The sequence below is a fragment of the Lygodium microphyllum genome, chromosome 8 (assembly GCF_053477565.2).
Source record: "Lygodium microphyllum isolate KBCC chromosome 8, Lygodium_microphyllum_v1.1.10, whole genome shotgun sequence".
In the NCBI taxonomy this organism is placed as follows: domain Eukaryota; kingdom Viridiplantae; phylum Streptophyta; class Polypodiopsida; order Schizaeales; family Lygodiaceae; genus Lygodium; species Lygodium microphyllum.
This window is the reverse complement of record NC_141142.1, coordinates 18,539,450-18,561,274: the sequence shown is the minus strand read 5'-3', so window position 1 is coordinate 18,561,274 and position 21,825 is coordinate 18,539,450. Positions and strand designations below refer to the sequence as shown.

At 40.8% G+C, this 21,825-nt stretch overlaps 1 protein-coding gene across 3 annotated transcripts in view; it reads right to left on the bottom strand.

The window, feature by feature from the left end:
• Window positions 1-2,924: 2,924 nt before the first annotated feature.
• Window positions 2,925-21,825, bottom strand: part of SAC3A (SAC3/GANP/Nin1/mts3/eIF-3 p25 family) — a 53,780-nt gene continuing 34,879 nt past the window's right edge. For all 3 annotated transcript variants that reach the window (XM_087682654.1, XM_087682653.1, XM_087682655.1), the window contains 7 exons: window positions 7,157-7,657; window positions 5,564-5,704; window positions 5,312-5,371; window positions 5,100-5,230; window positions 4,683-4,816; window positions 4,304-4,539; window positions 2,925-4,199 (listed from right to left, as the gene is read on the bottom strand). In XM_087682654.1, coding sequence (XP_087538780.1) covers window positions 4,104-4,199; window positions 4,304-4,539; window positions 4,683-4,816; window positions 5,100-5,230; window positions 5,312-5,371; window positions 5,564-5,704; window positions 7,157-7,657 — 1,299 coding nt within the window. In that variant the 3' untranslated portion in view covers window positions 2,925-4,103. The remainder of the gene's footprint in view (window positions 4,200-4,303; window positions 4,540-4,682; window positions 4,817-5,099; window positions 5,231-5,311; window positions 5,372-5,563; window positions 5,705-7,156; window positions 7,658-21,825) is intronic.

The window sequence follows — 21,825 nt, the reverse complement described above, 5'->3', positions numbered from 1 at the left end:
CTTGATAGAGAGATTGCAAAGCTTGTTGACTCTAGCTCGGGTCTTGTATGCCTCAACAATCACAATGTTAATCGAAGTCCTTAGAGCTAAGAGATGTGCATTTAGGATAGAAAGAATTCCCATCTAGAGATACTTGAGCTCTTTGATGCAAATGGAATCAAGCATGTCATCAAAGTGTACTTCTCAACATACCCAAACACCACCTTTATTTATAGAGGGAGGACACTATGCACCTGGCAATCCAAATGAAGAAATCATGGGGGAAATGAAGCAAGAGCCCAGCTAACACTTGACAATGGAGAAGAAAATGGATGCAAATGCAATGCATGCAATTGCAAGGGGAGAAAAAAGGCAATCTAGACAAGGGTAAGATGAGTACCAACGGCAACAACTATGATGAAGGGGAAAACAAGAAAACACAATTGCAAACAAGGAAAAACCAACCAAATAAGCATTTTGATGTGAATAATGAGAACCAAATATGTAAGAGAAAGATTGGAAAGGAAAATTAGGCGGCCTCATTTTAAAACTTATAAGAATGCCCATGATCACTCAGAACTTCTTCACACTGTAGGATGGTGAGGTTGGAAATTTGGATGATGGTGATTATGCGTATGAATAATGAAAGAAGCTTCTACAATATGATAGCGATACCTTAGAACATACAAGGCTAAAAAGCCAAAGGAGAAAAGGCATATGTCTTACAACTCAAAAGGAGGAGAGTAGATCTAGTTGGTTTGCAATAGATTGGATTAGGAGAGGAAGAAGCAAGGAAATAAAGATTTGAGGGCTACAATTTATTGGGGAGATCAAAACTAGCAAGGCAGAAGAGGCATATTCCTCCTAATAAGCGAGAGATTCAAATCATGTGAACATTGTGCAATGGCAACAAGCCTAATGATAGATGAAATTTGCGTTCTCTCCATCTATGTCCCAAATACTTAAGTAGAAAAAACGAGTCTTTGGAAAGAGTTAGAGTGCAAGGATGGATAATGCTAAGACAATCCTTTTGGGAGATTGGAACATGACCCTTTGTAAGCGCAGTACATTGCACATAAAGAATATGATACTACAAGAGAAAGACATGGGATGACATTGTCAAGTCACGAGATTTGATTGGTCCAACCTTGATATGTGATCATGTATCCACAACCACCACCTTTTCTATGTAATAGACGTGTGAAACTTGGAGGGAGGTAGATTGAACTATCTACCTCAAACATTGGAAAGATTTGGTGGATTTCAAGGGAGTGCAAATTTATGATGCTTTCAAAGATAACTACATCAAATCACACTCCTATCTAACCCTCAAGTTGTGCATGGAAGATGAATACATCATGCTCCACCGCCCCTCAAATGTCTCCTCCCTAACTATTCTAGATGCAAACTAGCAATCTACCTCTATCCTAGTTGCTCAAAAAAGTTGTGTCAAGAGAAGGATAAGGTTGAAGATGCAAAAGTGCAACTAAAGGGAAAATGATGGATGGTTGGAGAAGGAGCACCATGTTTCCTCAATGCTCTCAAGATGAAACATAACATGGAATTTATAGCAACAATGGAGAATAAGGCACACTAACTATTGATTTTGTAAAAATTTTGAAAGCAATCTCAAAACATATGTCCACTATGATTGCTAGCAAACTTGCACATCCCCAAGATCATAAATTAGTTAGTGGAACACTTGGGGATAGAAAAGCTATTGTTTAGTGACGAAGCCATACTACTAGAGAGACCAATTTCTAGGAATGAGCGAGAGTTTGTGGTCTTAAGAAAGCCAAGCCACACAATAGAAATGTTATATCATTTGAAGCATTCAAAAACTCTAGGAGGTATGTGCCCAAGACCTCTACATTTGCTCAACAAGATTCGAGTAGATGGTATGTTTCATGCCAAATAATAGCAAGGATAGGTCAAGCTAATCTGAAAACCACCAAATAGGGTGAAAATGTCACGTTGAAGGTTGTTAGGGCCGTGGCAATGGCCAATATCAATTTCAAACTGGGGTGGATAATCCATCCATAACATGGTTTCACTTGGAGAAAGATACACGATGCACTCTTGAATCTTGTATTTTCAATGGATCGTGCTTTCATCGCAAAAGAAATGCAAACTATGGAGTTTGGGAAGGGCATTGTGGAGACGACCTAGACACTTCTCGCCAACTCTAATGCAATCATGTACGTCAATGATTTATGCTCCAAAGCCTTTTCCTTGCAAAGATCTATGAGGCGAGGCACGGCTACCCTCTTTGCTCCATTGTTATTTGCTGCACAAATCATTGACGTAAAGTTGCGACAAGGTATGATCCAAGGAATGCCTCTTAATGAGTATTCCTTCACCTCCCAATTTTTTGCAAATCACAATTTAAACATTGTTGTAAGTGTGGAGCTTGCTAGAAGCGTACACCACCAATACTCTTAAGCTCTCATGGTTGATCAAGAATCACAAAATAGAAATGGTTTCTCTAAGTTGGAATGAACAAGAACCATGGAAGGAGAAGCTTGGATTCAAGTTAACTACAACTTGATAAGTCTTTCCTCCATACACTAAGCACACATCTTTCACAGGTCAATCCAGACAGGTGCAGGCTAAACTTCAGATCAAGTCACAGTGCACATAATTCAGATAGAGTAAGTTGGTAAATCTTTCACATCAAGTTAAAGGCTAGAAATGTCTGACACCTAAGCACAGTTCATGCATCTTGACAGACAGTTGAATATCACCAGTTGCATTTTTAAAAACTACTTGAATATCTTTAAGGGCCAAAAGGCCATGGCTCCATAGTCTGCAGTTTCCGTGGAATAAGCAACTAATTATAACTCGCACCACCCACCACCAAAAAGCTCCAGTTCCGTTTGCACATGAAGACAACAGGTATTCTAATGCTTCTGCCTAACCCTCCACTCAATTCTGCAAAGATAGTGTGACCAGAAAATGACTGGTGGGTGTCAAAAATTTTAACTGCTTAAAGTGGGAAAGCCAGTATCAAGTCAATAGTGAATTCATGTCATCCAAAAGTATTTCCAAGTATCATTTGTAACACTTAAATGTTACACAGCTCCATTATTGCACGGCCCTCACAAAGAATCGGTATCATTCCACAGGAAATACATCAAGGTAAATTTGCAAAAAAGAAACGACCCAACTGCACGACTGCATAATCCACCTGATTGAATTGTTCCAAAAATGCCAACATATGTGCAATACTAAAATCTGCAAAAGTAAGGCAGCATATTACTAAGCAACTGATAATGAGCTCCAGTGCTTTGTAATACCTTGCCACCTTGCGAGTGACAGATTTCTCCCCAGTACATAAAAAATGCTCAATGTAAAATGTACATTCACACTTTTCCATATGTAGCATACAAAAGGAGCAGAGACACTGTTAAGACTGCTCTGCCTGCTCTTTGTAAGGCAGTGCATTAGGTTCAGATTGCCTTTGCATTTTCTTGCGAAAGGTATCTAGTACACTCTCCTTGCCTCCTTGCATCGAGGTGTGCAATTGCAATCAAGACTGAAGAATCAGCCACATTATTAGCAAAAATGGGCTGGGTATACAAGTGGAAGTTAAAGATGCCTCCAATGTAGTGCTACCCATGCTGCATCTTTCCAGTTTTCGTGTCAGATGGGTATGGCAACCTGATTCTGAAGCTCAAGCTCAATTCAGGATATATATGCCAATTGATACAACCTTATAATGTTTCATGTCTTGGATCTCCAGCTCTTGGGATGGAACCACCTTTTCTGGATTTAAAAACCAGCACTCTTTGAGATTTCTTCTCTGATATATGTTGCCAAAATGCACATTTTCAGTAGAGGTATACAAAAACAGAAACCAGCAGGCTGCAAGGGCTTCAGACTCTTGAGAAGCTCGAAGCAGTCATCCTTCTGTGCTGCATGGCAGGCCTCATCACCCCACCCAGTGGTGAATTGTAAAAGTCATATTGCCTTCTTCTATATTGACCCTTGCATTTCCCAATATATGGTTTGCAGAGATCCCTGGGCCATTTTTGTTCAGTTTTCAAACGAGACCTGAATCACAGCGTCCATCCCCAGTATACATGGTGAGTGGGTGTTCAAGTAACCTTTTGAGAGAGACCTTGTTAAACCTGAGTCAGGAAGTCATTGACAGCAAGATTTGCATCTCCATGTGCCACAGCATCCTCAGGTTCAGGCATAAAGAGGCATGAGGCAGATGCCTATAGAACATAAAGATCAACTCAATTAAACTTCCAACTATGGAATTTCCAAGACTGTAAAAGTACACAATAATATCTGCAGCACAAAAGCTGTAAGCACTTGCCTTGCAATCCAGATACAACTCTCTCCCATTATTTTCACGCACAAGAACTGCACCGTGAGCCCTAAGCCAATCTTCACATTCATCTAAACCTTCAAGATCTATCTCAGAACTCATTTCAGAAGCTCCAAGACCAACGAATCCAAGGATTCGGCCAATAAACAACACTTGTAAAGTAGGACGGTATGCACGTGTCATGCATCTTAAAGCTTCAAAACGCATTCTCTCAACATAAAGATCTGCAATCAATCATGCGACCGATAAAGGACAGTGAGCTCGTGAAACTTTTTTCATCACAGGAGTACGACAAGACTGGACAATGGAAACAATGCATCCTACTCTATTCCAACCCAACTATTTCAAAGAGAAATAAACTAGTTACCCATCAGACAGGTTCCTAGATTGGGGGCTGTTCTGTAAAGCTTAAAAAAAGCTGTGTAGTTGCCACTTGCCACTGCAGCACGAACAGCTAAAGCATGTTTGACTGCTTCATCTTCCTTGGCCTCTGGAGATAACCTGTTGCCACAAATGATGTAAATTACATGTTGTTCTAAATGCCAATGCCTTCAGAAATACCTGTAATGATTGACATAAATTTAACTTTATTACCATGTTGATCACAATAAGCATCACATTAAAGTGGCACAGCAGAAGCAGAAAAAGTGATCCACTTATGCAGCCCCCTGGCTAGTAGCTATGGAAGGCACATCTCACTAAAAAGTAGTGTTTCAGCTAAAACCATCTTGATCACAACACACATTACAGCCTAGAAGCACGTCTGGAGTACAAAAATGCTCACCTAGCCATAGAAGACAGAAGATCTCGCTTGTTTCCATGGTGTACAATAATGTATAGCAAGCTATAGGCTGTAAACTCATTATTGCAGCCTTTTATGCCTTCTGCATACAAACCTTTCAGCTGTGACTGGCACTGTCAATCCACATAAGCAGGCCAATAAGAAGATTGTAACAGCACAAGCTGAAAGATCTTTTATACAGCAGAGAAACATACCTGATTATACTCAGGTAAATCTCCAGCCTCTAATGCCATCCTAGCATGCGTCTCATAAACCTGAAGAAATCATCAATGGTATATGAGTTGGTTTTACAAAGGAAAAGCTTCAGATGATAATAACAGGGCAGTATCTTCCCTCCCTGCACCAATCATCTTAAGACCAAAAAGCAAAAAGATGGTAGATTTCAGAAGACAGAAAAAATCCAGAAGGCAACCTAATACACCTTAAGATGTATTAGGTCTACAGACCTGCACAGTTAGCTCATTGCTTATCCTTTGTACTGTCAGATCCTGACGGATGGACTTCAGCTGCTCACATTTGTACAGATAGTTTTTCTGAGTTGTTTGAACCATTGCTAATGCTTTCTTCAAAACCTCCTCAGGCCTTACCTGATTGAAACACAAAAAACAGCAGATGTGAATTTTAAAAAATCACTTTGTTATAGAAGCACTTCCAGATTGCCATAGCAAACATATAAAACATGGTAAATTTTTGCTCCTTGGAAACCAGCAATTCCGCAGAACCAACTAATAACAGACTGAAACCAGTCAACAAAGTTGGAAGGATAATGGGTGCAATTACTTTCTACCCAACACTGCCATTAACAAAGATCGAAAATGATATTACAAATGTTGGGATATGATTTCTCTATATCAGGGCCTTCCTAAAACCAGTCGACAAAGTTGGAAGGATGATGGGTGCAATTACTTTCTACCCAACACTGCCGTGAACAAAAGGATATTACAAATGTTGGGGTATAATTTTTCTACATCAGGGCCTTCCGCAAGAAACCCAAAAAAAACATCGAATTCCACGATGTCTCAAAACAGTCCCCGTGCTAATATGCCCTAATCACCACAATCAAGTATATTTTCCAAAGGCTTAATATGTGTCAACCCTTCATAACATACACTCATCCAAAGGCAATAATAGAAGCTAAGATATGGTTATTCAAACAGACTCTATGAACAGGAAAACAAAAATAGAAGACATGGATAACAAACCGAGGTGAATATAAGGACTGCATTGATAATTAATGAAAGAAAACTATGAATATCGAGCATATGCCAAGAGACTACTGCAGAGGGAAATCAAGCTGACTATTACAAAAAGAAAATTAGCTCCATGGAGCTTCATTTTTTATGACTTTTAGAGAGAAGTGACACGCCGAAAACAAACAGTAATGCCATTTAGGACACCACACCTCGTCATTTGGAACAGTTTTTGTCACCTGCATGCTACCATATCTTAAGAAACTGAAAGGTAAAAACATCATTTGCTCTTAAACCCTTCATCAAACCTTTTCCTTGAGAACTATATCTAAGTGTACATAAACAGCAGTAAAAGGTCTGGTATAAATTATAACACACTCTGCATCTGGTTGACTACTGAAGTCTTAAAGTGCATGGTGGTGTGCTAAAATCACAAAGGTCAGTTGTTCAAGTGACAATATACAGTTCACATGTAAGCCATGGCAAAATCAACTTAAGTGTATGATGATAGAATATTTTTTGATCTAGAACAAATTGTCAGTACAGAGACATCCTTTATTCTTGATGTGTAACAGGTTTTTGACTCGGTTGTATGTTTTTAGTTCAGAGTTGGATCTAAGCATGAGAATCATTGCCTGGAGCAGTAACCGATTTAAGAGAGACAAAAGCATCTAAAAGATGACCCGGCTAACCTCTTTCCAAAATAGGAAAACAAAAATAGAAACCCAAATAAACAACAGAGACAACTAAAACACATTTGAGTGTTTAAACGGGATATGCATCATACTGTTGTGAAGACATACGAAAACATCTCAACAGAAAAGTCCAGGATGTTCAGAAAATGCATACTGTGTTTGGATCTGGAGCTGATGTTAGCCTCAAGTACTTCTTCTCAATTTCCTGACATGTCCCTTTGACTGTTAAGGAGTCCCAGTCAATGTCCTCAACTGCACCACCAACACCATCTCCAAGACTTTTTGCCAGCATCAATGCTGTTGCTCTCCGTGCAGATGCACTCACACTGATGCTTACTTTGCTTCGCATGATTTCTCTGTTCCCTGTTGCCACCTCTTTATTTTTGTCGAACCTTTTTGTCCGACTTTGTCTTTTTAACTTCTCTTCAGGAGTGTCCGCAGCACCTACACTTCCCAAATAAACCCCACCACCTAGTACAATTTCATCCTCACTTCCTTCCGAGCTGATATTTCCCTCCTGCAGATCTCCTGAACCATCTTTTCTAGCTTTTTTGGCAACTCTCTTCAAATTCTTTGCATCCAAAAACTGCTGTTGTAGCACAAGCTTAGTTTTATTCCATACCCCATCTTGTCTTTCCCATTTCAAGGAAGAGACCTACACAAGCACGCTGATCAGTGTCTTGAAACCACCAGCCAATAAATCGTAAATACATCAGTGAAATCTAGAAAAATTCTAATATTCAAAAACCTCAGCTAGGACTACAAACCATTTGATTAAAGACTCTGGAAAATGAGATGTGCAATACAAGAAACTGTGAGAGAATTTCTGTGACACTACATTTTAGGAAACAATTTGCAGACACATTCAACAGAATGTAGTGTGTCAGCAATGTATGATTTTGATAGAAAATATATATCTCAGTCAATTCGACAGGAGATATTGTCCTATGGTAGCAACAGGTAAGAATGGCAATATGAGCATTGTTAAAAGGCCAAGACAAGTATGCTAGGGGGAAGGGGGATGCACATGCGGTAGAAATTACACGATGTAGTGGACAGAATCCGAGCAAGGAGTAGAGAACACATAAGAAGTGGGAAGGGGAATGCACATGCTGTAGAAATTACACGGTGCAATGGATAGAATCTGAGCAAGGAGTAGGGGAGGGACAGAATCATAGCAAATATAAGAAGAATACGAACTGCTTTAATTTCAAACGAAATATACAAAGATGGCACTAACCGTGCGCTTCCATTGTGAAGCTTAAATGGCAATCCAAACAAACAATAGGCAAAGGGCTTAAGGGTAACTGGAAGAACTCTAACTTGATGAAGATAGATTGACCATGGTTTTGGAAGGATCTTCCTTTTATAGCCTAGAAAGGTAGTCTAGTCAACCTGTCACACCATATTATGAACCTTCCCTAGTTGGCCAAGGAATATTCCATTTACCGTCAAGTTGGGGGCGCTGCCTGAAGACCCTTGTCAAGGAGACCGTTGCCCCTCTTGAGACTTGCATTGTACCTCAAGTTGCTACCAACATAACTACTCTAACCATAAGGCTAGATCCACAAAGGTCACCTCTTTTGCCATTTGATCACATAGACCTCATCTGGCATACAAGTCAAAACCCAACCAATGTCTATGCTCACACATGGCTTCTCCTCATAATGGGGGCCTTACTACTAAGAGCACCATGGATCATCGGTGGCACCTTACGAGGGTGGGGCATTGAGCATATCTAACACATACGCGCACACACGTAGGCATGCCCAAAAATTCTAACAAGCACAAAGGAACTTGCTAGATTTAAATGAGAGAGAAGAGATGTTATGTATGTTGCTCTTTAAAAAAGCCAATGCATAAACTTACCAAACATCAATAAGATATGTGAAACATGCACAAAATGTGACACGTGTAAAATGCTACAATAATAGACCCACTGATACCCTTGAATTGTGACATGAGACGGTACTGAGGAATGGAGGGCAACAAGTAGAGATGGCCCCGGATGGGAAATAGAGACAAGGGACCCTCTTCTCCAACAAGAATATTGAAGCCAATGAAGATGTGCGTTTTCCTTCCTGCATCCATAAATTCACACCCCACTACATTAGTCTCCTAGATAGGCTCTATTATGTGTCCATCCACGTTTGATGTTGGAGATTTTACTAAGTGCCCCCCCTCTGTCGACAGCCCAAACAGCACGAGAGATTCTGTTCGTTTCACCACCCAACCTCGCCTAGAAGGTTGCTGGCTTCCTAATCCTGATCTGACTGCCAGCCGTCAGCTTCAGGTGAGTCATACTATCTTTAAACTCACTTACTCTCTAGGCTCCCCTTGACCCCGTTCGGGTGCCCAAGGCCCCTGAACGGTCATCCCTCACGCTTGTCTCCCCATAAGATACATTTATTAATGTAACATTTCCTTCCCCTTAAGAATCAGTTTCGTCCTCGAAAACGATACTTGAAAGGTCCAACTGTAAATTGGGAAACCTTTTCCTTAAAGTACTTACTCGCTTCCATGTTGAGCTTTCTTTTGAACAATCTTTTCATTTGACCAGGTATTCTTGATAAATAGTGTTTCTTGTTCGTCAATTATGAACATTTAAAATTCTTCATCTGTTACAAACATTTAAAATTCTTTCTAGTTCATGTGGATTAGATTGGTCATCTAATAGCTCCTCAATATTATCATTTAAGATTAGATTATCCATATCACCCAGCTTCTTTCTTAGCTTACTTACATGAAAAATTGAATGTGTTTTACTGCCAGCAAGTAGTTGGAGCTTGTAAGCCTGTTCTCCCACCCTTTTAAGTATTGTGAAAGGACCACAATACCTGGGTGACAGCTTTGGACATCGTCCCGTTTTCATTGTTTTAGTTTGTTCAGGCACTTTAAGATAGACCAATTCCCCCTCTTCAAAGGAGATGTCTCTTCGGTGAGGATCTGCATAAGCTCTAGCTCGATTTTAAGCTTTCTTAATATTTTCTTGAGCAAATTTTAACATATTATTCATATCCTCCAAAAAGTCCTTAGCTGCCTAAACCTTTTCCTTATGCAGCTGCATAAGGAGCTCTGGGCTGAAATCCATACATTAGCATAAATGGACTATGTCCAATGAAAGAGTGCTTGGTACTATTATATGCAAACTTTGCTATCGGTAGATACTCTTCCCAATTAGTTTGTATTTTACTTACATATGCCCTGAGCATATCTTCAAGGATTTGATTAACCCTTTCAGTTTGCACATCAGTTTGTGGGTGCTCCGCCGTACTCATACTAAGTTTAGTATCCAACTTCCTAAACATAGCCTGCCAAAATTGACCATCAAATTTTCTATCCCGATCAGAAACTATATTTGCCAGAAGGCCATACAATCGGTATATGTCCTCTATGAACAATCTAGCCAATTCTGGTGTTTTAACATTAGTTGAGGTTGAAATAAACCAAGCCATTTTGGTTAGCCTATCCACAATCACCCACACAGAGTCGTGCCCCCTCTGTGTTCTGGGTAACACGACAATAAAGTCCATGGAGATACTCTCCCATTTTCCCGAAAGAATCTCTAATGGGTGGAGAAGTCCTCCCATTTTCAATCTTTCAGCTTTATTAACCTAGCATTTATTACATTTGACCACATAGTCAAGGACGTCCTTATTCATTCCACACCAATAGAACTGCCTTTTAATAAGACTATAAGTCTTATTAACTCCTAGATGTCCCGCACTAGGGGTATCATGACACTCAAAGAGTATCGCGCGCCTTATTTCTTCATCTTTCGGGACACATACCCTACCCTTATAGAGTAAATAACCATTACCAATGGTATTGTTCTTCCACTTGAATCCCATTTGAGCAACCTCTGATGCTCTGTTTCCTTGTTGAATATCCTCAAATATTCCTTCCTCAATGGAGGCCCTTCCATTTGGATTCCCCATTTTTTATTGCTTCCCATATGTTGGAATATGTCGGATCAACCTGGCATTTCCCTTTTAAGGATTCAAGTAAATCGGAAGTGAACTGAGTAAAACTCAATTCATTTATGATGGGCATTCTGCTGAGTGCATCAGCCACTATATTGTACTTTCCCTTTCTATACCTTATCTCGTAGTCGAACTCTTGGAGGAGTTCGGCCCATCTGGCTTTACGCCCTTGTAGATCCGGTTGGTCATTAAGCCACTTAATGCTTTCACGATCCGACAAGATCAAAAGTTTAGCACCGTACAGATAGTGCCTCCATTTCTTCATTGCATGTACTATTGCATATAGCTCCCTCTCATAAACAGAATAATTCCATTTTGCACAGTCTGATTTCTTGCTTTCAAAAGCAGTTGGTCGGCCTTCTTGTAATAAGACCGCGTCTACTGCCCTATCTCTAGCATCAGCTTCAACCATGAATGGTTTATTGGGATCCACAATTAATAGTACTGGGGCTATAGCAATAGCTACCTTAAGTTTTTGAAAACTTTCATTTTGGATTGTTCCCCAATTAAAGCTCTTCCCTTCCCTTTAAGTTGATCCATCATTCGAACAACTACCTTGGCATAATCTCCAATGAATATTCGATAAAATCCAAATAAACCTAGGAAGATCTGCAACTCTTCCAGGTTCCTTGGAGATGACCATTTAATAATTGCCCTTACTTTTTTTGGATCCATCTTGATTCCCTCTTTCGAGATAATATGTCCCAAATATTTGACCTCTTGTGCGAAGAATTCACATTTAGTTTTCTTCGCAAAAAGGGAATGTGTTCTTAACAATTGGAATACTAATCATAAGTGTTCCAAATGCTCTTCTCTTGATTTACTAAAGATCAAGATATCATCCAAGAATACTACTACAAAATGTCTTAGATAGGGCCGTAACACACTATTCATCAGCTTCATAAAAGTAGCTGGTGCATTAGTGAGGCCAAAAGGAATCACCAAAAAATCATAATCCCCATATCTAGTACGAAATGCCGTCTTAGGAACATCCTGGGCCTTAATTCTTACTTGGTGATAGCCTGATTTTAAATCAATCTTTGTGAAGAATTTTGCCCCTTGTAATTGATCAAAAAGATCTTCCATTCTGGGCATAGGAAATTTATTCTTTACCGTTATCTTATTAAGTGCTCTATAATCAACACAAAGTCGCATAAAACCGTCTTTTTTCTTCACCAATAAAATTGGCGAAGCCCAAGGTGAATTGCTAGGTTGTATAAAACCTTTATCAAGGTAATCCTCAATTTGTCTTTGGACTTCTTGGTGCTGTGTTTCACTTAGCTTATAAGGTGGTTTAGAAATAGGGTGTGTATCCCTATCTATATCAATTGGGCGATTTACATCACCCCTATCTAATGGAAGGCCACTTTGTAAATCAGAAGGAAACACATCTTTAAATTCATCTAACAAACTACTTAATTCATTATTTACATGCAACTCACAAACATAAGAAAATTGTTGCTTTATATTACAGAAAGTAAAAGTGTTCTGTACAGGCTCACAAGCTTCCTTCTTTATCAGCTTCTGAACTTCAATGAAACACAACAAAGGGTTATCAGATAATTCATGTTCACCTTGAATCACAAAAGTCTTATCATCCCTTTCAGATTCCAATGTATTATGATCATAACTACGTTTTAAGGATGGTTCCAATCCCCATAGCCACTCCCTCCCTAAAGCAATATTGGCTCTTTCCATATTCATAATTTGGAAGTCAAGTTTATCTTTATATCCTTGGATCTCAATTTCCAAATTGGATACCATTGTATCGCATATTTTATTATCCTAACCTTGCATCATACAAACAACATATTGATGCTCACTCTTTTGTTGGGAAAGTTTCAATTTTTTGACAAGTGCATAATTTATGAAATTGTGGGTAGCAGAGTCATCAATCATGACTCTAACTCTCTTTCCTGCTATCAATCCATGCACTCTAACTAAATCATGTGGCCCGAAAGTAGACTGCCACATAGAAGTTGACATACAACACTTGTGTTGTACATCCTTGTGCAAGACCTCTAAAGATTTATACTTTTCATGACCTTTTAATTCCAAGGTCTGCACTACATGGATTTGTTTCTCTTTTCCCTTTCCTTGTCCTTATCCTTTCCTTTATCTTCCCCCTTTTTCCTTTGAGAACAATTCCAGGCAGCATGGTTAGGGGATAGGCAATTGAAACACAGCCTTTCTTTTTTGGCCTTATCAAAGTTATCTTAACTTAACTTTGGTCTTACATATTGTTTCTTTTCAAAGGGTTGTTTCTTACCTTTAAGGAATGGCATTTTCCTTTTAAATTTGCCTACAAATTTTGAGGCTTCAAATTCCTTAGTCTTAGGCTCCGTATCAATGAGACTAGTGAGTGCACCTAGACGCGTATTACCTTCATTGATTAATGCAAATTTAATTGCCTCTTCAAGCATCTTGGGTGAACTCCTTTTCACTTCCTTTTTACAGGCCTTATCTAGTCCCCTTATGAATCCTCGTCTTTTGAAATTCATCTATTCCTTCCAATTTGAGGATTATCTCACGATACTCCTCCAGATATGTCAGCAAAGGTCTTTCTCTTTTGTCTGACATAATCCCAATCTTCCCAATTTCTTTCCATTTCATTTTCAGGAAGAAATTCTTTCAAAAAGACCGATTCAAATTGAGCCCAAGTTTCACATATTTTATTTGCCTCCTTTAAAGTTCTCCACCGTTTATATGCCTTTGGCCCCAAGGTTAGACTGACCTCCAACGCTTGAAGATATGGTAGAGTATTCTTAAGTTTGTGCAAATCCTTCCATTTTTGGAGAAATTTAAAGATAGTGTCTTTATTTCTGTGTGCCTTTGGCCCCAAGGTTAGACTGACCTCCAACGCTTGGAGATATGGTAGAGTATTCTTAAGTTTGTGCAAATCCTCCCATTTTTGGAGAAATTTAAAGATAGTGTCTTTATTTCTGTCTTTTTCCTCTCGGTGAAACTGAGGAGGTTTCATATCTTTTAACACTGGGTTATCCCTCAGATTTTGGTGGGGTTCCCTAGGATCTCGCATAGTCACATCTAGATCTTTCGATGAAGATGGAATGTCTGAGGTTTCTACCTTATCTTTATCCCTTTCTAGTAATAAGGCTAATTGAAATTTTATTTCTGTGAGTGCTTGAGTTAGCAACTCCATTTGAACCCCTTGTGCTTGCAAACGAGCAGTTAAATCATCAAATTGTTCTCGTGTAGCAAAAAATTCTTCCCATTGTTCTTCTTGAATTTCCGTTTCATGGGAATCCACCATAGGATGGTCCCCGGAACTAGAGCCTTCGGTTACCCCCTTTTTCTATTTGCCCTCCATTAATACACTCGAATTAGAAAGCAAATATAAGAAATTTGCATACAAGATGAGGTGCTTCCCTAATTACAGTGATAGGGCAAATGTCGATGGCTTTTACAGTTTAGTGATAGTAAAAGACGTGAGGAACAGTTCGACTTTCCTCCAAACTGTGCTGATCGCGTGGAAATAAGGCTTATCGGGCAGAAACACAAGGTGAGGATGGGATTAAACATTCCCCCCCCCCCCCCCCCCGAGCGCTAGGTCACGTATGAACTAGCTGTGACCACTATTGTCACTTTAAGGCGAGATTTCACTTGACACGTCTTACACCGTCCCACCGTCCTTGATGGCAACGCACGCATTTGCCTGGTGCGGATACTTCCGCGTTGACGTGGACAGCTCTAGGATTGACTGGTAACGCGACAGCTCCAGATTGGCGCGCCAGGTAGGAATGGGACCCGACGGCTCTTTTCCGAAAAAACCCACCAACACAGAAACGTTTAAGACACTAGATTTAGGCTCCAGTCCGAAAGGGCGACGACTGACATAACCCGCTCACGCATCAACTACCGACAAGGACGAAAGCCCTTTCGACTCTTTCCAAGGAAAGGTAGCCCAACGGCTCTGATACCAGTATTATGTGTCCGTCCACATTTTATGTCAGAGACTTTACTAAGTGCCTCCCTCTATCGACAGTCCAAACAGCACGAGAGAATCTGTTCATTTCACCACCCAACCTCACCTAGAAGGTTGTTGGCTTCCTAATCCTAATCCGACTAACAGCTGTCAGCTTCAGGTGAGTCATACTTGGTGTGGAAAAGGACCCATGTGCTTCAGTTCCTCTCAATACGCCCTGAACTATAATCTTGCAAGAGGACACGAATGGCAATGTGTTTCTATTCAAGTTAAGAGATTGAGATTAAGTAATTGACAATTGCTAATATGCATGCCACAAAATCAACATTTATAAAACTTGTTACCTAGGTTGCATAATGCATTAGATAATCAAGATTCAAAATATAATAGTCATCAGTTACATACCAAAGTAGGAGCATAATTGCCATATTTCTCCCACACTGAGACAGGCTGAAGCTGTGTCTCTCTCGAAGCCTAGCTGTGGGTCAGCCAAAATGAAAAGAATGATTGCGGAATGCTAACAAATCATCCTCTACTCTTCTCATCATATCTATATCATCCCCTATGAGATGCCTCATGTACTCCATGAAGCCCTCCTCTAACTCCTCGCTAGTGTATTGCTCCTCGCTACGCCAAAGGGGATGCAAGATATGTGCGACAGCACATATTAGTTTATGGAACCAATCCCATCGTGCATTCCACACTGCATGAATCTCATCAACCCTATAGATAAAATAAGTTAAAAACTTAGAAGTTAAAATAACGATCAATCATCAAGGAGTCGTTAATACCAAATAATTACATGTGTAAAAGTTAAACAAAAACTTACTTGTCTTGGGGCAAAAAGCTATTGCAAAGCAAGGCCTCGTCAATTTTATCCATATACTCATATAGAAGCCCCAAAGTACTCCCCTCCATATCAGTGATGCGCAATACAGTGTAAATAGAAGTGAGACTTTTCATCAATGCCTTTGCCTCAACCCACCAACTCCCATTTAAAATATTGCGACCTAAAAGCAAGAGCCTTTGGACACTTTCTCTCACTCCGTGTGAGTCATTCGTGATATACAATAGTCCGTATCAAATTTGAACAGACTCGTATCAACCTCTCCAATACAATAAACATATAAGCAAATCTAGTGGTGGAAGGTTTTAATAGCTCAAGTATGCTATTGACTCGAAACATGCTTGTAACAGATAGCCTCTTCTTCACAAATCTTGCCATGCTTGTTGCCATCTTGAAAATGTCATCCACCCAAGATGTTTGCCAAACATCTTCAATAAGCAAGTCAAGGCAATGGGATGCACATGAAGTCTATACTATGCTAGGAAACTCCTCCTCAAGCATACGTCTCATAGACACACAATTGTTTCCATTATCTGTCACCACCTACACCACATTTTGGACTCCTACGTCCATGATGACCTTTCGCATGTGCTCTCAAATGAAAACTCTTATGATGGTAAGACCTAAGACAAAGACACTGATAGCCTTAATGAACATGGTGCCTTTACATGAAGACACCAAAACATTATAAACATTCCTTCGATGCATATCTAACCATCCATCGCGTAATATTGTGCATCTATATTTTACCTATAGTTGCCTCCATACGTGGTACGGAACGGTCCGTACAATATGATCCGCATGGTACCGTACGGTACAATTTCGTATGATAAAGCTGGCCTCTTTCGGCCACCTGGGATTGCGTATGCTCTTTCGCGCTTCCTACGATCTCGCGTCTCGCGTCCCACGTTTCGCGCTTTTCATGCACTGTTGCGCTTTTTGGGGGGGTGGAAAGCCTTGGATACCTTACTCCACCCCCCTTTTCCAAATTCCAGCCATCATTCATGCAAAACTTAATGCTCCTCTTTGGATTCTTTCCAGGCTCCAGCTTGCAGCCCTCTCTTTGGATTCCTTCTCTCTTTAGACTTTGATTGTTTGAACTTTGAACTTTGACCCTTCTCTCATCTACAAAAGGTGCTCCTCTCCTCAATGCTACCACACCAATTCAGCAAGTACTTACAAGTTACCGTTCTCATCTTTCTCTTTTCCGCACCCTATCAAAGCATTTGCCATTCTCAAAGAGTCAAATCTCATCTCCCATCCCCTCTATCCCGCACTCTATCAAAGCATTTGCCATTCTCATCTCCCATTTCCTCTCTCACTCTTGCTCTTTCAACTTTACCCCAACCCTGGAGCCTCTCGAGTCTCCCTCTCTTTCAACTTTCAAGATCAAGTTTCAAGAGTCAAGAGTCGAGACTCAAGCATCTCTCTCTCTCTCTCTCTCTCTCTCTCTCTCTCTCTCTCTCTCTCTCTCTCTCTCTCTCTCTCTCTCTCTGTGGCCTCTTTATTTGTCATCGGCACCATGACTCATGAGAAGCACGAGGCCTTCAATTTGCATGCGATCCATGTGGAGAGGGACACAAAGAAGTCCAACTCCCACCATTGAACATGCAAGTATTACGGGAAACGCTATACAAGTGGTGCAACTCGGCTTCTCCAACATCTTTCCAAGACGGAGAGGCAAGTTGCTCCATCCGAGGAGATCACTCCAAACATTGCGGAGGAGATTCTCGCCAAGATGAGAGGGGGATCCACAAGAGGAGGAGGAAGTGGCTTACCGGCACCAACTCCTATGTCTCCTAACAAGGAAGCATCCAATGTGGGCGTATCTTCAACCGATGCGGAAGAGGCCTCTACCATTGGTGGTGGAGGCTCCACATCCGCATCCAGCTCCGGTAAAGGACAAAGAGTAGAGGCTCATGCGGTGCCAGAGACAATCATCTCTCTCGAGCACCCAGTCATGTGCATGGATCGGTTGCCTTTCTTAGAGAAAGACAAGAACTTGCGGACATTGAAATTGCACGCACGGTGATTGAGTGTAATCTTGCATTCAATGTCCTAAAGCAAGAGCAATGGAAGAAGATGGTAAAAACCATTGCCAATGTGGGTCCATGTGAAGGATGGACCAGTGTCACATACAACGACATGAGGATAAGAAAGATTGATGAAGAGAAGGAGAGGATTGATAGAGCCCTTGATCCTATTCGGGCCACATGGATAAAATATGGTTGCTTCATTCTCACCGACGGATGGAGTGATCGTAAGAAACGGGGAATCATCAACATACTCGTTTCATATCCACTCGACACTTACTTTTTGCGAGCCGTAGATACCGGCAAGAGGGGGAGAAAAACAACGGGTACATTCATCTACTACCACATTCGACAAGCTATCATTGAGATATACATTGCAATTTGCGTTTTAAATTTGTTTCACTTTCTTTCATTATGATAATATCATGATTTATAATTGAAATTTGATTTATACAGAACTTGTAATTTGTAAATTGTGGTTGTAGGTGGACCCCTCAAATGTAGTGCAAGTTGTTACCGACAATGCATCGAATTGTCAGTGCATGTGCTGTTTGCTTGAGGCCGAGTTCCCTACCATTGTGTGGACTCCATGTGCAAGTCATTGTTTGGACTTGGGAAGCTTAAATGGGTGAAGAGGGTGGTCCACAAAGCTACATCAATTTTCACATTCTTCACGGTAAAGGTAAAGGTGCTTGCGATATATCGTGAGCATAGCACACTTAAGTTGAAGAAGCTTTCTTCAACACGCTTTGCTTACATGTGGTTATTGTTGGAGCACCTTTATGAGGTGCGGTCCGCCTTGCGCCAGACAATGGTGTCCACTCTATGAAATGAGTGGGATGAGCATGAGACAGAGGAGGCCAAAGCCATGCAGGGCTTATGCCTTAATGAGCAGTTTTGGCAAAAAGTATGTACCGTTGTCATTGTCGTAACTCCCTTTTATAGGGTGTTACGTATGAGTGATTGCGAGGGGTCCACCATGGGCTTCTCGTTTACTTCTTTAGAGCGGTATTGGCGGAGGCACGTGCTTGTACACTGATCACAGAGACACAGCATGCACATGTTTTAAAGATAGCAGAGGGAAGATGGGCGTGGATGCATAAGCCCATCCATGGTTTTGCCGCATTGGTACTACAAGTCACCGGCGGTCATGCATGATAGAGAGTTCTATTCAAACCAGCTTGCTTATTTGACTCGTATGGTCCCTGTTGATGACCACAATGCAATGCTAGAGGAGCTAGGATGCTATGCAGATCAAAGAAGGCATGTGGCTTTTGCTTCTCCCACTTGTTGGAGGAGAGAGTCACTTGTGAAGCCTTTATTTTCGTGGCAAAACTTTGGATACGCACTGGAGACCCTTCAGCCCTTTAGCCATGAGAATCCTTGCCTAGGATTGCTCTTCAAGTGCATGTGAGAGAAACTGGAGTGCCTATTCTCTCATTCACACAAAGATTCGCAATCGGCTTAGCACACGACAATTAGAACGGCTAGTCTATTGTTGCACTAACTTACGCATGATGAGGGCTATGATGAGCATGGGTAGTTCGAAGCAGGTAAAGTTTAAACACTTAACCATAACATTTAAAATTTGTTGTTTTAACTTTTAAACTTTGAACTTTGAAGTTTAAACTTTATACTTTACAATTTAGACTTTAGCATTTGGTATTTAAAATGAATCATAATCAATCTTACGTGCATCATTGCATTGTGTAGGTGAATGTTGATACATTCAAGTTGACAGGCGACACTCTTCCGAGTGTAGATAAGAAGGTGGACAAGGAGGAGGAGATGATTTTTGCAGAGCTCTATAGAGAGCTCATAGCAGCAGATACTCGTGACACTCGCAGTCAGCGTGCTTGTGGGCAAGAAGTACGAGTAGGTGGTAGCAGGGGCATGGTCAGGAGGGGTGGTTCGAGTGGCTTGTAGACATATATAAGACAGGGCTCTAGTAGCTCACATCCTGTGCCTCATGATGACATCTTCCCCTTGCCTACACAACCGCCATCTAGGGAGCCATCATTTGATGATGATGGTAACCTCATCAGCGAGGATGAGTATGAGTCTGTCTCATCATTGGATGCCAAGGAGTCATCTTCAGACTCTCTTGATGAGCACTCAGATGGTACTGATGATGATGATAGTGATGTCTCATCATAGATTCATCATTCATATAACATAGGTCTCTCTTTTTTTTTTGTATTAGATATACTAGACTATAGTTGTATGATGTATCGCATGTTTTGCGTAGCCCATGCGAGTCGCGACCACAATGGTCACCCTCAGGTATTCATCTTATTTTGTAATGAAATGGCTATTTTCACTTTAAACATGTATTCTTTTTTTTTCGTACTAATATCGTACTGTACCTTATAAAATCATAAGGTATCAATTAGTACCGTATTTTATCGTACCGTACCGTATCGTACCTGACAACTATGATTTCACCCATGTCTCCTTCAAGGGCTTTAATTGAGCCTCTATGGATGCTTTCTCATTTTGAAGATCTCGTGTGCATAATGCATCTGCGAATGTGGGCCTTCCCACATCCGTACATAATGCATCTGCGGATGTGGGCCTTCCCACTCACACCCTATGCGGCTTACTATCCTGATTGTCTTCTTTCATTGACGTGTAGTCACCACATTAAAAGGGATAGCACACCGAATAAATAAGCGTGTGACTTTTCTAATTGCCTCCACAATTGCCTAGCTCTGAAGTCCTGCATGGACACTTGCACCATACAAGGAGTCCTTTTGCCCACCACCACTAGAAGATGGCAACAAGATCCTTTTTGTACTAGGACTCAATACAGATATGGATGCACTCCTTTTTGATGGGCCACTAACACCTTCAATTTGTTGCCCCATTTGTGCTTCATTAGCCCGATGTGGTGTTGGATGAGAGAATTCATCCTCTTCTAGCTCAATACCCATATGCTTTCGACGCCAAAGATGGAGACTTACGGTTACTTTTGCCAGTACATTTACACAAGGCCCGATGTCTTTGTTGGGAACGCATGCCAAGTGGTCTTTCACGCACGTTGCACTCTCTGATTTCTCCAATCCACAATAGTTGCACCACCACTTCTTTGATCCGCCGGAGTTTTCATATCCCTTGATTGGAGTAGCGTGTCTCCAATATGGGTCCGGCGCCATGATATGATTAGCTTTTAGGACCTAGGTAATGGATTAAAGGAGGAGAAGAAGAAGAAGAAGAAGGAGAAGAAGAAGAAGGAGAAGAAGAAAGAAGAAGAAGAAGAAAAAAAAAAAAAAGAATAAAGAAGAAGGAGAAGGAGAAGGAGAAAGAGAAGAGGAAGACGAAGACGAAGACGAAGACGAAGAGGAGGCGGGAGTTGGAGATCCGAGCAGGAAAGCAAGAGTTACTAGAGTGTGCCGCGCGCGCGAGTCGAAAAAGAGAACAACTGGAATCGCCATCCGGTGCTAGATAACTAGCTCTGAAACGGACTGCAGGATCGTGAAACGCCAGTCTGCCGTTTCTGTTCCGGTCTGAAACGGCCGGTCCATTTCAACACTGCCAAAATGGCGTTTCAAAATACTATGGTATGCAACAACCAATACATGGTGTGCAAGGCTCAATGTATTCGCGTATGGCTAGAAATATACAAAACCCTATGTATGGCAGCTTTGGCTTAATGCCTGGGATACAAACTAACATGTTTGCTAATGCATCTACACCCCCCGAATGATTATGGGTCAAGAAATGAATGTTGGTCATGCAAATGCTCTGTTTGGTGTTGGTTTTGATGTAAATTTAGTGAGTATACGCAGATATTCTCTTTGCACCTGTGTATATTTTTGCATCCTTATACAGCATTTTTCACTGCAAATTTTTTGTGTTTCACTATCTCTTTCTCTCTCTCTTCTCTCTCTGTTCACTCTTTGTCTTAGACATTCGCTTCCGCATTGCTTCACTTTGACAACTTGGACATTATGTTAAATGAACTGCATGAGCATAGACTAGTTATCAATGACAAGAAAAGTGAACTCTTTTTGCATG